General features: G+C 36.7%; 1 protein-coding gene across 2 annotated transcripts in view; it reads left to right on the top strand.

Moving 5' to 3' along the window:
* The window catches only part of PRKG1 (protein kinase cGMP-dependent 1), a 1243975-nt gene that overhangs the window by 898319 nt on the left and 331295 nt on the right, over positions 1-14361 (top strand). For both annotated transcript variants that reach the window (XM_068548120.1, XM_068548119.1), the window contains exon 5: positions 6585-6648. In XM_068548120.1, coding sequence (XP_068404221.1) covers positions 6585-6648 — 64 coding nt within the window. The remainder of the gene's footprint in view (positions 1-6584; positions 6649-14361) is intronic.

Raw genomic sequence — 14361 nt, 5'->3', positions numbered from 1 at the left:
ACTACAAACAAGACGAAAAGACAACCCTCAGAATGGGCGAAAATATTTGCAAATGAATCAATGGACAAAGGGTTAATCTCCAAAATATATAAAAAGCTCAAGTAGCTCAATGTTAAAAAAACAACAACCCAATCCAAAAATGGGCAGAAGACCTAAATAGACATTTCTCCAAAGAAGACATACAGATGGCCAAGAAGCACATGGAAAGCTGCTCAACATTGCTAATTATTAGAGAAATGCAAATCAAAACTACAATGAGGTATCACCTCACACCAGTTAGAATGGGCATCATCAGAAAATCTACAAACAACATGCTAGAGAGGGTATGGAGAAAAGGGAACCCTCTTGCACTGTTGGTGGGAATGTAAACTGATACAGCCACTATGGAGAACAGTATGGAGGTTCCTTAAAAAACTAAAAATTGAATTAGCATATGACCCAGCAATCCCACTCCTGGGCATATACCCAGAGCAAACAATAATTCAAAAAGACACATGCACCCCAATGTTCATTGCAGCACTATTTACAATAGCCAGGTCATGGAAGCAACCTAAATGCCCATCGACAGACGAATGGATAAAGAACATGTGGTACATATATACAGTGGAATAATGCTCAGCCATAAAAAGGAATAAACTGGGTAATTTTCAGAGATGTGGATGGATCTAGAGACTGTTATACACAGTGAAGTAATTCAGAAAGAGAAAAACAAATATCATGTATATATATATTTTAAATTAATTATTTATTTATTTTTATGGCTGTGTTGGGTCTTCGTTTCTGTGCGAGGGATTCCTCCAGTTGCGGCGAGTGGAGGCCACTCTTCATCGTGGTGCGTGGGCCTCTCACTATCGCGGCCTCTCTTGTTGCGGAGCACAGGCTCCAGACGCGCAGGCTCAGTAGTTGTGGCTCACGGGCCCAGTTGCTCCGCGGCCTGTGGGATCTTCCCAGACCTCAGGCTCGAACCCGTGTCCCCTGCACTGGCAGGCAGACTCTCAACCACTGCGCCAGCAGGGAAGCCCCAAATATCATATATTAATGCATATATGTGGAACCTAGGAAAATGGTACAGATGAACCTGTTTGCATGGCAGAAATAGACACACAGATGTAGAAAATAAACATATGGACACCAAGGGGGGAAAGTGACGGGTGAGGTGGTGGTGATGGGATGAATTGGGAGATTGGGATTGACATATATACACTAATATGTATAAAATAGATAACTAATAACCTGTTCTATAAAAAAATAAATAAAATTTTAAAAATAATTAAAAAATAAAAACTTCATCATGTCTACATGAAAAAATTCAATTTCCTTTCCTTTAAACTTTGAATGATTGGGTGCAAAATGACATCATAACTTGGATAATAGTATTTTTTAAATGTTCTGGTGTATTGGACAATAAGGTAAATTATTATCATCTATAATGCTGAAGGAAAGTTAGATTTTGTCATGTTTTTATTTCTTATTTAGAGTGTCTCCACATTTCTTTGGACTGGATTTATCCCATCCATGAGTCAGAAAATTCTTTGTGTCCTTTTCATATTTTTCGGTATCTTTAGATTTAGAAATTGACAGCTATGGCTTGAAAATATGTCTTTTAATCTCCCCTCTCAAAGTAAATCCTTCCGTAAAAATAAGACAGTATAATAAAGTTTCTTTTATTAGATTCTTAATAGTTATTATGGAATTCTATAATTACAAGTTTTAGATAAAATTTTTAAAGTTATGTTTTTGAAAAAATACAAAATTATTATTGCAACACATGATATCCAAATGTATTTACTTGTAACTGTTTTTCCACTTAAGGACAAGAAAAAGCTTCAGAAGTTCAAAATGACAATTTATTGGATAAGGTTACAGAGATTATAGCAGGTAGCTGAAAACTAACTAGTAAGAGCACAGTAGAAGCATTGCAATCATATTGAATTAATTTCTGTAAACAGCACGCTTATCATAAACCTACTACTACCTTAAAAAATTCTAGAAAACACAGGAACATATAAGCATACATCCATTAACTATCACAGTAATGACGTCATATAGCCTCTGGAGGAGTCTACTGTATGGTACACATGTGAAAGAATATGAGTAAAAAAGGCAAATTACAACTTAGACTATTTTTTTTTTTAATTTTTTTTTATTTATTTATGGCTGTGTTGGGTCTTCATTTCTGTACGAGGGCTTTCTCCATTTGTGGCAAGCGGGGGCCACTCTTCATCGCGGTGCGCAGGCCTCTCACTATCGTGGCCTCTCTTCTTGCGGAGCACAGGCTCCAGACGCGCAGGCTCAGTAATTGTGGCTCACGGGCCCAGTTGCTCCGTGGGATCTTCCCAGACCAGGGCTCGAACCCGTGTCCCCTGCATTGGCAGGCAGATTCTCAACCACTGCGCCACCAGGGAAGCCCAGACTATTTGTTTTGACTGCAAGGTTCTTCTTGAAAGGGTCCTGGGGAGTCTCTTTTTTTTTTTTTTTTTCTCCTATTAGCTGTTATTTTCATATGGTAGGTTACCAAAAATAAAATTACTAAGACAAATTCAAAATGTGGGGCATCCAATAAGACAGTTGCCCCTGTCTCTTCGAAAAATCAGTGTAATGGGGGGAAAGGTAGGAGGATGGTTGTGGAATAAGAGACTAGAGAAGCAGAATAGCCAAAAGCAGTATGTGGATTTTTCCTGGATCCTGGTTTGAAAAGAAAAAAACAAACAATAAAGAAATTTTTGAACAATAGGTAATATTTGATATGGAATATACTTATTAGATGATATTATGGAGATGAGTGAATTTTTCTTATAATGCTATAGTTACTTATTTAAAAATATTTTCTTATTTTTAGATCTGTGTGCTTAAATATTAGGGGTAAATAAAAATTTCATGATATGTACAACTTAGTTTCAGATTTTCATCAAAAAATATCTATAAATCTATTTATCAATATGCTTATAAAAAATTAGATGGATCGAAGGTAGATAAAGCAAAGATGGCACAATGTTAACAGTTGCTAACCTAGGTGATGGGGGTGCAGGGGGTTCTTGAACTATTCTTTCAGCCTTTCCATTTACTTGACATTTTTCATAGCAAGAAGTTGATTAATAAATGAAGTCACTGAATCAAAGGATGTTAATATTATTGCTTAATTTCTAAATCATTAAAAGAATATGGCATGGTTTTAAAACTTACATGAGGCATTTTTAAATAATTCTACTGTGAAGTGTGTAGCTCAGCAAATGATTAGCTTCATAGTCATTCAGATGGAAATTTTTATCCTCTCTTTTATCAGTACTGAGTGTTGTGACCTCAGGCAAACTCTCAAGATCCCAGTTGTTTTAGCTGTAAAATGGGTGACAGTAATAATGGTTCTTTGATAAAGCTGTTTAAAAATAAAATATATTATCTGTAAAACCCTTAGCCCAGTGCCTGGAAAATAGAAAGCATTCAAATCTCATCTTCTATTATTGTCATGACATATTCCAAGTCCTTACTTTATTCAACCAGAAAATCCAATGGAAAAGCTCCACACATTAAATCATCTCTATTATATTACAGTCAAGTGCATTTTGTAACTTCAGACCTACTGCAAGTCCTAAGGGAACAAAAATGTTTTAATAGGTCCATAAGAATTACTTGTAATTAGCATGTAAATTGTTATGAGTTCTTCCCCCTGCCCCCCCAACCCCAAATAAGTGAAAATACTCTTTACTGTTTAAACATTTTATGGAAGTTCGTCCTTATAATTATTTTGCCTTAAGTTTTCTAAATCATAGACAACTTCATCTTGAGTTATCACATGTACACACTGGTGAAGTTTAAATTAATATGTTTTGATGTATTGGGAAAAATTCAAACAAGTTTCACGGGTAGAATTTTAAACTTATGAATATCCTCAATTGTTTTGTTCTTGGTGTTCAAGCTATCAGTGGACTGATAAGTTCTCTCATGTAATTAATTTCTGAGAATTATCTAGTGCTTAGAGAAATAAAGATCTTAAGATTTTAAAGATGGCTACAAAAGTGTTTCCAGTATAGTTTATAAAAGTGAAGACACTTATTTTCTGTTAATTGATTTCCATTTTGTTAAATCTGAAAGTGCTTAAATTGTTACAAAGAATTCTTTAGAGCGTTTCTTCTCTAAAATCATCCTTAATTTTTATTGGTAATAAATGCTGCTGAATGTTTTGAGGCATTTTAAATTGTAAAAGATCATGATATATATACAATGGAATATTATTGTATAACATACAATAATATATTAGAAGGAAATCCCTCCATTTGCATTTTCTACAACATGGATGGACCTTGAGGGCATTATGCTAAGTGAAATAAGCCAGACAGAGAAAGACAAATATTGCATGGCATCACTTATATGTGGTGATGGCACATGCATGGCATCACTTTAATCTAAATAAAATGTTAAACTCATAGAAACAGAATAGAACAATGGTTGTCAGGGACTGGGGAATAGGGGAAATAGGTTACAAACTATTGTAACCTATAGTTGATAACACTGTATTGTATAGTTGAAATTTGCAAAGAGGGTAGAACTTAAAGATCTCAAACATACACACAAGAATAAATATGTGAGGTGATGGATGGGTTAATTAACTAGGTTAACTGGATGGGAGGAATCTTTTCACAATGTACACTTTAAATATCTTATAATTTTGTCAGTTATACCTCAATAAAGCTGAAAAAATAAAAAATAACTAAGTAAAATTGTAAAAGATAATTAATTAAAATGTGCCCCCTAAAACTTAATGTTTTTGTTTTCTTTAGTGAGTTATGTGGTCAAGCAAATACTAATTTTTTTTCTCATGAATAAGAATGCTCATGAAAATGAAAGTTTTGTAGAGTGGCTTGACATAGACTTAGCATAGAAGTAATGGGGCTGTCTGAAGAAGGCAGCCAGTTATAATAAAATGAGAAAAACTCAGTTGTAGTTTGTGTTTTCCATAAATAGCCCCTGGGATAGAAACATTCTAATTATTCTTATATCTCAGAAGAAACTGAAATATAGCTCATTAAAAGAACAATGAAGGGCTAATTTTTTCTACCTGCATAGCTCATGGAAACAGTTTCCTCTGTCTTCCTCTTGCTGTGATGTGTTCCATCCAGCTGCTGAAATAGACTGCCTTCTGGAAATTAAAACCCACGTGGCTCAGACCATAGCAGTAAATCTGGTGAAACATGGTCCTGGGTGAAATGTTATACTTCTACATAAAACCTTAGGATTTTATCAATAGGCTTTACACTAAGTAATGGGAATCAGAGTGACAAATTAACAGTAAAACTTTCATGCTTATATCCAAACAGTATGTCGTGGCTTCTTTCATTGCATCATTCTAATCAAGCCAGAACTGTTGTTCTATAGCAACAAACCTGAAACAAGTCTCATCCAACTCAACTAACTTATTTAAATAACTTTGCTCCATGGCAATTTATCTAAAGATCAAGTTTACCTAACAATCGATCTATAAGTCAGATATCATACATACAAATGTATTTTCACTCATTTATAGTCTTTTCTCTATTCAAGCACTGAGATAAGATTAAATCAGAATTTAGTTCCACATCCCAGTTAGATTTTCCAGTGGAGTAGATTTTCAAGAATTTTATGTTGATGAGTTGTTTTTTTTTTTTTTTCCTTTTAAAGTCAGCATTATCCATATAACATAAGTTTCTTTGGTTTGTGTATTCAACATCATTCAGTATTTCTATATGCTGGTCAGTGAGTTTCCCTAATAAGAGGATGAGAAGACATTATTTCAGTGTCTGCTATGAGTCTGACTCTGTTCTCCATTCTATCTGATCTGATCCCTATAACTGTCATAGGAAGCATTTGTATGTCCATGCTTTCATAACTTTATTCATCACATGCTCTTGAGTTGTTATTAGTAAATCACTGAAAATACAGGGGCTGAGCAAGACAGATATAGTACTGTTCTTATTTTCGTGGAGTTTGATTTTAGCAGTGAAGATGCCCAGTAACAAATATCTGATTAAGTATCTAATTATAGTTGCAGGAAGGGATAAAAGAGATCATAAATAGGAGGACATGATCTAGCTGGGAGTTGTTGGGGAGAGTAGGAAGTTTCCAGTGTTGTTGAATGAATGCTTGCAGGCCTGAATATATCATCAATCCAGCTGAGTCCTAAAGAATGGGTAGCAGTTGGCCTGTAGAAAAGTATGTGTGTGTGTGTGTGTGTGCGTGTGTGTGTATGTGTATGTGTGTGTGTGTGTGTGTCGGGGGACCTAGAGAAGGTGACAGAATTGGAATGAATTTGGTGAGAGCAGGCTGATAAGGGAGAGAGTGGTTTATCCCAATTATACTTGAGGCATCCAAGGTCACACAAAGAAATATAAGTGGGATTTGAACTTGGTTCTGTCCAGTCTCCAATTCTTTCTAGTACATCATGCCTTTTCCCTGTTAGTCATCAAATTATGCTTAAATTATTACTTTGATCTTCATTGGCAGATTCTTTGTCATGAAATGCTTTTGTATTTTCTTTCAGATGTGTTGCTGTTTTATTTATAAAAATGAGTTGCTGTGCATGCCTTCAACATAATCTCTGTCTTGTTTTTCAGTGTGCCAACATTCCAGAGCCTTCCTGAAGAGATACTCAGTAAGCTTGCTGACGTCCTTGAAGAGGTAATTGTTTTTAGCCCTTGACCTTTTTTGAGATGGGACTCAGCCCATCACAGCTGTGCAATAAGTCACAAACTGCCGAGAGCCCTTTCAAATTTTTTTGAGCACTGACATGAGCTATATATTTGGCTTCAAATAAAAAGCAGCTCAGTATATCTGACATTTATACACAGTTAGAAATGTGCAAATCATTGTAACTATAGAGGGAGAAAAACTTTTCTCTCTGGCAAACATATTGTTACTTTGACTTCCAAGAATGGGAGATTGTGTGTTTATCTCTTATTTCAATTGGTGTAAAGCAAGATTGTAATAATTGCTACTCTGAAGCTTCAGATAAACAAATTTATAACAGGAATTAGCAGTTGGGTATGTATTTTATTAGCATATGAGCATATTTTACACACGTAATTGTATGCCTGAACGTGAAAGTGTCACTGTTGCTTACTTTTCACAGAACCTATAAAGCATAGGAAATATTGAAGCAGGAAAAAGAGAGGAGGTGTATACAAGCAGTGTCTTGAGTGAACACAAGAGGATAGGGTCCCTAGTGCCTATAGAGACAGAGAAGGCAGAGTATCTGGGCACATAGGCAGATGGGGGTGGGGACTGATGGAGTGGTTGGCACTCTTTCAAACCTGTTCTGATATCTTCTATTTTCTCTGTAATCTAGAAAGCAAGGTCATCAACTGAGGATGAGGATGGGGTAGAGGTATGAGAGGTTTGAAGACAGAGGAGAAGGTATGAGAAAAATAGAAGAGGGAATGGACTAGGAAGACACAGTATGATTGACAGTCATCATTCAGGCCCTGTTTGATGTTACCAATCCCTAATCTCAATTAAACAGGCAAAAAGAGTTCATTCAAGATGTACGATAAGAGAGAGAGATCAAACTCTACTCTGCTGGGCCAAAAGGTAGGAGGATTTTTAAACACTGGAGTGAGCTGGTGGAAAAGTACTCCAGTAGGGGTGTCACCAGAAAGTAGGTTCTTGTCTCAGAAAGAATTCAGAGATGAGATGGAAGTCAAGAAAGCAAAGTGAGGATTTATTAAGCAATAGTAAGCTCTCAAGGGGAGAGCTGGCAGACTCAGGTAGACAACCACCCTGAGTTTCCTTGGCAAGCTGGTTATATGGGGCGTGAAAATGATTGGGCAGAATATTCATTGACGAGGGAGGGGTTTTGGCTCGTATTCACTGATTTTCATCCCAGCTCCACCTTCCCGAGGGGAGGAGGGATTTTTGTCCTTATTTAGTCTTGATTGGAAGTGTCATGGTGTCAGTGCATGAAGGGGAACTTCTTATCTACAAGGTTAATTTTATTGTAATGAGGGCGTAATGGACAAAAAGTTACATCCGAACGTCGGAGATTCCTGCCTTTTCCCGCCTTTCTTTGCCTGTCTCCAGGACCCCTGTTGTTCACAAGATGTATGGTTTCCTGCCACGTGGCCCGTGCCCCCCTTTCTTTGCTCATATCTCGCTATCTACCTTTTCTAACAGTGGTTCTCCAGTAGGGAGGAGGTTGGTAAATGTGACTGGTTCATCTGTGCTTGCTGATTGTCCCTTCCGGAAGTTAGGCTCCTATCCACCTATAGAGACTGGGAGATACAGGCGCTATCTTCTTCTTGATTACTTTTCTAAGGAATGGCTCCTAGGTCCTTGAGAAAGACGTTCCTGAGCTGTAAAACAACCGGTGCCAACAGCCTGGAAGAAGATTTGCATCTCAAACAGGCAAATTAAGAATTTACAGTTGAAAACTTTCTAAAGTAAATGCTCCAAGAAAAGGGAGATCAGGAGCCTAGTGTCAGAAAGAAAGCTGTCTAAAGTTTAGTCAAAGTGAGGGAACCGTTAAGTCTGTCTTGGTTACCAGCCCATTTGTATGTTTTTTCAGCCCCATTTGTTTGCCTGGATGCAAGTTCCAAGTAGACACAGAATGAGATTTAACCGGGATTGGTATTTTGCCAGGAAAAGATGAGTGGTTGAAAGAGGGAATAGGGAGTTGCGGATGCATGTGAAGGAAGGATTATAGTGACTGACCCTGGGATTTCGATTGTGCAAGAAGAAGGGGAGCAAGGGCCAGTGAGTGACTGTGGGATCAATGGATTTTAGTCTCAGGAGGCTGAAGAATTTTTGGAGTTGCGCTATAATAGAGAGAAACTGGAAAGATACTGAAAACGTTTTTGTCTCTAGGTACTAACTATACCAGTAATTATATGGTCCATATAACGTCAAAGGTTTATATCCACAAATTCTTAGTTTGAGTCTTATCACAGTGAGCTTTCCTAGGATTTAATGGTCTCTCTCATCTTATATGGGAACACAAAGTAAAGCAGAAGTCACATTTGATTCCTATGTTCAAGTATAAAAGATTCATGGGAAAAAATACTGGCTGCATTTCTCTCTGAATGTGCCAACCACTGTACTTGCAACCGCTGTAAATGTAAAACTGCTTTTCCGAGTTCTTTTGTTTTTTGCTTTCCTTGTTGAGTATACTGAAGAACTCTCTGATGACCTTTTTCTTTTTCTTTTCTTTAAACAAAATGAACTAAAGTACAAATTTACTGGCCCCAGTCAAGCCCGTCCAAAATAAAATAAAATAAAATCCCATGAAATCCTTTAATCATTTTCTTTCTTTTCCACAGCTGTGGAAGCATTTGCTATGTTTTGCAAAACAATAGCCATAGCTCTATAAATAACTGACCAAAGAAATATTTTAGTACTTTATGTCAGATTTTCTAATCAGAAGATGCCTTAATTTGTGTTACACGAGCCACAGTACAGTCTATAGCAAAGCTGCATGAAAATAGAAACAGATGATTAAGTGCCCACACATTTGTTTTGAAGACATACACAAATGAAGTAAACAGACAAAATATGAGGTAGACATATGAATATACTAACCAGTGCTTGAAAGTGTTCAACTCAAGTTGAATAAACAAGCACAATGAGAAACTGGATTAAATTATGTATGAGATAGAGTGAAGCAAATTTGGAGGCACAAAAGCAATACCAATGTCACATAACATTAAAGGGAAATTTGCTTGCATAATAAATGAACTTTTTTCCTACAACATCGACAAGAAAATGAAAGAATCCCAGATTATTTTGAAAGGAAGACAGTATAATCATTGCATTTAACAAAGAAGTTTACAGCCTTGTTTGTTTAACAAATATTTATGCAGCATCTGCCACGTGCCAGTAATTATTCCAAACTCTGGGGATTCAGGGCCTTGTCCTCCCAAATCATATGTCCCATTGGAAAGTACAGATGAGAAGTAAGGAAAATAGCATCAAAACAGCATCGAGTGAGATGGCCACACTGTATTCACTGGTTTACTAAGGGAAGACCTCTCTGGGGAAGGTGGTATTTAAGCTGAGATCGAAATGCAGATATGGGATGCCATTTGTACAGGGCAGAGGGAAGAGAAGGCATAAGGTCCTAAACCAGGAATGAGTCTTCTGTCCTTAAGGAACAGAAAAAAGGTTTATAACAGGGTGAGATGAGGCTAGAGAAAATAGGCAAGGCCAGATGGCAGAGGGCTTTGCCGGTTGTGATAAGGAGTTGTGATAAGGTTTTTGTTCTCAGTGCAGTGGGAAGATTTTGAGGCTTCTAAGCCATAAAATGACATGGTCTGGGTTATATTTTAATGATATCTCTCTGTGAGAAGAGTAGATTATAGAGGGACAGACCAATTATTTAGATAAAATAGCCCAGGTGAGGTTAGATGTTTGTATGTTGATTTACTTTCTTATGGACTACTTTATTCCTTGTATTCATTATGAAACAAAACTTCCAGCATAAGTGGGAAAAAATTAAAGAATAGGGACAAGGTAGTCAAGGACTAAGAGAGAAAAAAAAATTTAAGCAGATAGAAAGAGGAACGAACATAATGTTATTGGTAAAGTGATTTAGGAGGGTACATGTGACTGGAGGACAAATAAATGATGCTTGGGGCATCCTATTTTAAAGCTGAAAGAGAAACCATTATATAAGTCATTTCTGCCATTGCCCATCCCACTCCCACTTACCCCCTTCCATAATTTCTAGTGTAGATGTACCCATTTATGTGTTCTTCTTTATGAGATTGTAAAACAGAAACAAATATCCTTATTCTTAGTGTAGCAATTTAGTGCCCCTTTCTCCGTTTCCTCTATATCACATAGTACAAATATTTCCTTTGTATATTAAATCTCTCATGCCTTTTTTAGGAACATAGGAAAGTTTTCTCTAGTTAGTTTGAGAAGTTGTGTTTACACATAGATATAAAGAGGTTCTTGGCCAAAGGTCTATCCAGATCAAGAGCAACAATCCCAGCATTTTTTTAGGTTGTGTTTTGCAAGACAAATTGAAGTACAGGGCTGAGAATAATTGATTAATTATTGAATAATTGATTCAATAATTATTCACCTTCATTCTCACCATAGTATGTTCTTCTCATCTCATATCTGACTCAGATTAAGTCTTAATCAATATGAGATCATTTTAAGAGCTTCAGATTTGATTTGCTAGGGAAGCCATTTTATAGTTTGTAAAATAAACTGTAAGAGAATTTTTAGGCACATGTAGGGAATAGCAAGGTCTGACTTTATAAACTGGTTTCATTAACCTCTATACTATCCTGTATAGTACAGTGAAAACTATATTGAATGAATTAGTCAAATATTGGAATCTATTCTGAAAGCCTAGGAAGTACTTACGTGTAAATGAAAAGAGCTGTGAAATTATAAATAGGATATAATCTTTTTTCTTACTATAGCAACCTAACACACTTTCCTTCTTCCTTTATGTACACATAATTAGTTTCTATAGATGAATTACATTTTTCAGACGGATCGAACAACCCGTAGCTAATCTCCACCTGAGAAATAGCTCCCTTCAGTGATTACCTACCCAAACACAATGGGGAAAAGTCACTGTAAATAAACGCAATGTTTAATACATATCCACATATCAGGGCTGCAGTGACATCTTTAAAGGAAATGACAAATAAAAACATTTTCTTATAGAGAGGCAGAGCAGAGATTTGCCTATTATCACATCACATAGGAGCTTGAAAATTAATTTGGGAAGGAGTTATGTTTCACCAATAAGGGTGAAAATGTTTAGATAACTCAAGGAAAATTGAAAATGTCAGATTGAAGAACCAAGTTAAGCCAACAAATTCGCTTTTTACCACTGGTATAGCTCATTTTTCCTTCATATGAATAGAAGTGGGACATGGGTGCTATATTTAAATCTCCTGATTTTTAAATGGAAAATAAAGCATATGAGAACCACTTCTTTGCTTATATTGAAATCTGTTTCATGTCCAATTCTCTCATTAAAACATTGGATTTAGTTGTCTTAGAATGAAAAATACCTCTGCTTCACCACCTTTTTACGAGCTCTATGCCTTTGGGTCTGCAACTTTATAAGATTGGATCTTGGACACATTTGAGCCTAAATAATGGGTTGTTTTGGTTTGTGTCCCTAGATGGGGCATTTTATGTTTTCATTTGGGGATATTTATACTATTATGGCCCTGACAATATCTTAGACAAATAATACTCATTAGACTTTTTTGAAATATTAAGAGGGACATGATGAGAAAAATAGAAAACAGGCAAGGAAAGAAAGCTTTTTTCATCTTGATAATATGGTAAGAAGCAAATATCAGATTACTGTCCAGGGATCATCATTGGAAAAGGAGGTTAATGTAACACAGGCACTTTTGGTTACTGCAAGGTACCCCAGGGCTGATTAAATGTGCATTGTTTTAGCCGTGCAACTGTTCCTTGGTGTTACCATGTCATGTTGACATTTTCCCAGATTCCTTTGCATTCTCTCCAATTGTGAGTAATACAAGGGAAAAGTCCTGTACTTGATGAGTTACTGGAGTGCTGTGAAGCTCTCTCTTTTTATCATTCTAAACAGACCTAGACTCTTTGGGAAAGAAATTGATGGAGCAGACGGGAACATTATTGGTTCTCTTTGAAATCTATTGTTATGACTAAACTTTTCCTTCCCTTCCTTTAGGTTTGGCTCTTGCTATTCAAAGCCAAGCTGGAGGGAATTTAAAGAACCCATTCTTTCCCAATTGCTCTGGACTGAAGGACTCTGAATTTGGAAAATTATCTGTTTAGGTCTCCCTGGTTCCTTTGGGTCTTCCCATCTATGGGGCAAATGGCTGCTTCTGAAGGGAGAAAGAAGTAGAAAGATGTGTGTGTGTATTTTGTGGCAGGGTGGAGAGATTAAAACGTAAAGACAGACTCTCAGTTTAATATTAATATCTGCACATCTTATTCTATTATAGAAGTAAATGTGGAATGGGAGAGCATGTTTGCAAATCATATATGTGATAAGGGAGTTGTATTAGAGTTCTCCAGAGAAAACAGAACCAATAGGATGTGTATGTATATATATAAAGAGATTTATTTTAAGGAATTGGCTCGTGTTATTGTGGAGGCTAGCCGGTTCAAAATCTACAGAATGGGCTGGCAGGCTGGAGACCATAGAAGAGCTGATGTTGCAGTTCAAGTCCAATGGCCATCTGCTGGCAGAATTCCTTCTTGCTTGGGGAAGGTCAGTCTTTGTTCTATTAAGATCTTCATTTGACTGGATGAGGCCCACCCACATTATGGAAGGTAATCTACTTTACTCAAAATCCATCGATTTAAATGTTAATCTTGTCTCAAAGTTCACTGACTTAAATGTTAATCTTATCACCCCCACACAAAAATCCAGAATGCTGTGATGTTTGACCAAATGTCTGAGCACTATGGCCCAGCTAAGTTGACACATAAAATTAATTATCACAAGACTTGTATCTAGAATATATAAAGAATACTTACAACTGAGTGAATTTTAAAAAGTTTAAAAATAAATAAACAGGGACTTACCTGGTGGCGCAGTGGTTAAGAATCCACCTGCCAACGCAGGGGACATGGGTTCGAGCCCTGGTCCGGGAAGATCCCACATGCCCCGGAGCAAATAAGCCCGTGTGCCACAACTACTGAGCCCGCGAGCCACAACTACTGAAGCCCGCGCACCTAGAGCCCGTGCTCTGCAACAAGACAAGCCACTGCAATGAGAAGCCCACGTATCGCAACAAAGAGCAGCCCCCGCTCACTGCAACTAGAGAAAGCCCACAAGCAGCAACGAAGACCCAAGGCAGGCATAAATAAACAAACAAACAAATTTTTAAAAATGAGTGAATAGATATTTTCCCAAAGGAGATACACAAAAAGCCAGTAAGTACACGTTCCATGTTAATAGTCATTAGGAAAATGAAAATCAAAACCATAATTACATACCACTTCATACCCAATAGGGTGGCTAGAATAAAAAAGACAAACAGTGACAAATGTTGGTGAGGATATGGAGAAATTACAACTCTAGGATGTTGCTGGTGGGCTTGTAAAATGGTTCAGCTTCTTTGAAAAATGGTCTATAACTTGATCTGTAAGCATTTATACAATTCATTCTCACCCTGAACTTTCTACCTCTTTAAATTACATATTTTACTTATTTATATAACTTATTCCACATTCTACAAAATATTCAGTTTTTCATTTTTCTTCAGCTTCCTCACTTGAGTTGAACCAGTGGCCCTACACCTGACAAAGACCCAAAATATCTAAACAGGTTGGAATAACGGGTGAGATCCTCTAAGATGTGGTACCAGAGGAGAAATGTATAGTTTTGCACATGATTAAAAAGAAAAAAATTCCAGAAGGATAGGA

This window comes from Eschrichtius robustus, chromosome 7 (assembly GCF_028021215.1).
Source record: "Eschrichtius robustus isolate mEscRob2 chromosome 7, mEscRob2.pri, whole genome shotgun sequence".
Lineage (NCBI taxonomy): Eukaryota > Metazoa > Chordata > Mammalia > Artiodactyla > Eschrichtiidae > Eschrichtius > Eschrichtius robustus.
The sequence above is the reverse complement of the archived record's forward strand: the minus strand, read 5'-3'. Positions and strand labels throughout refer to the sequence as shown.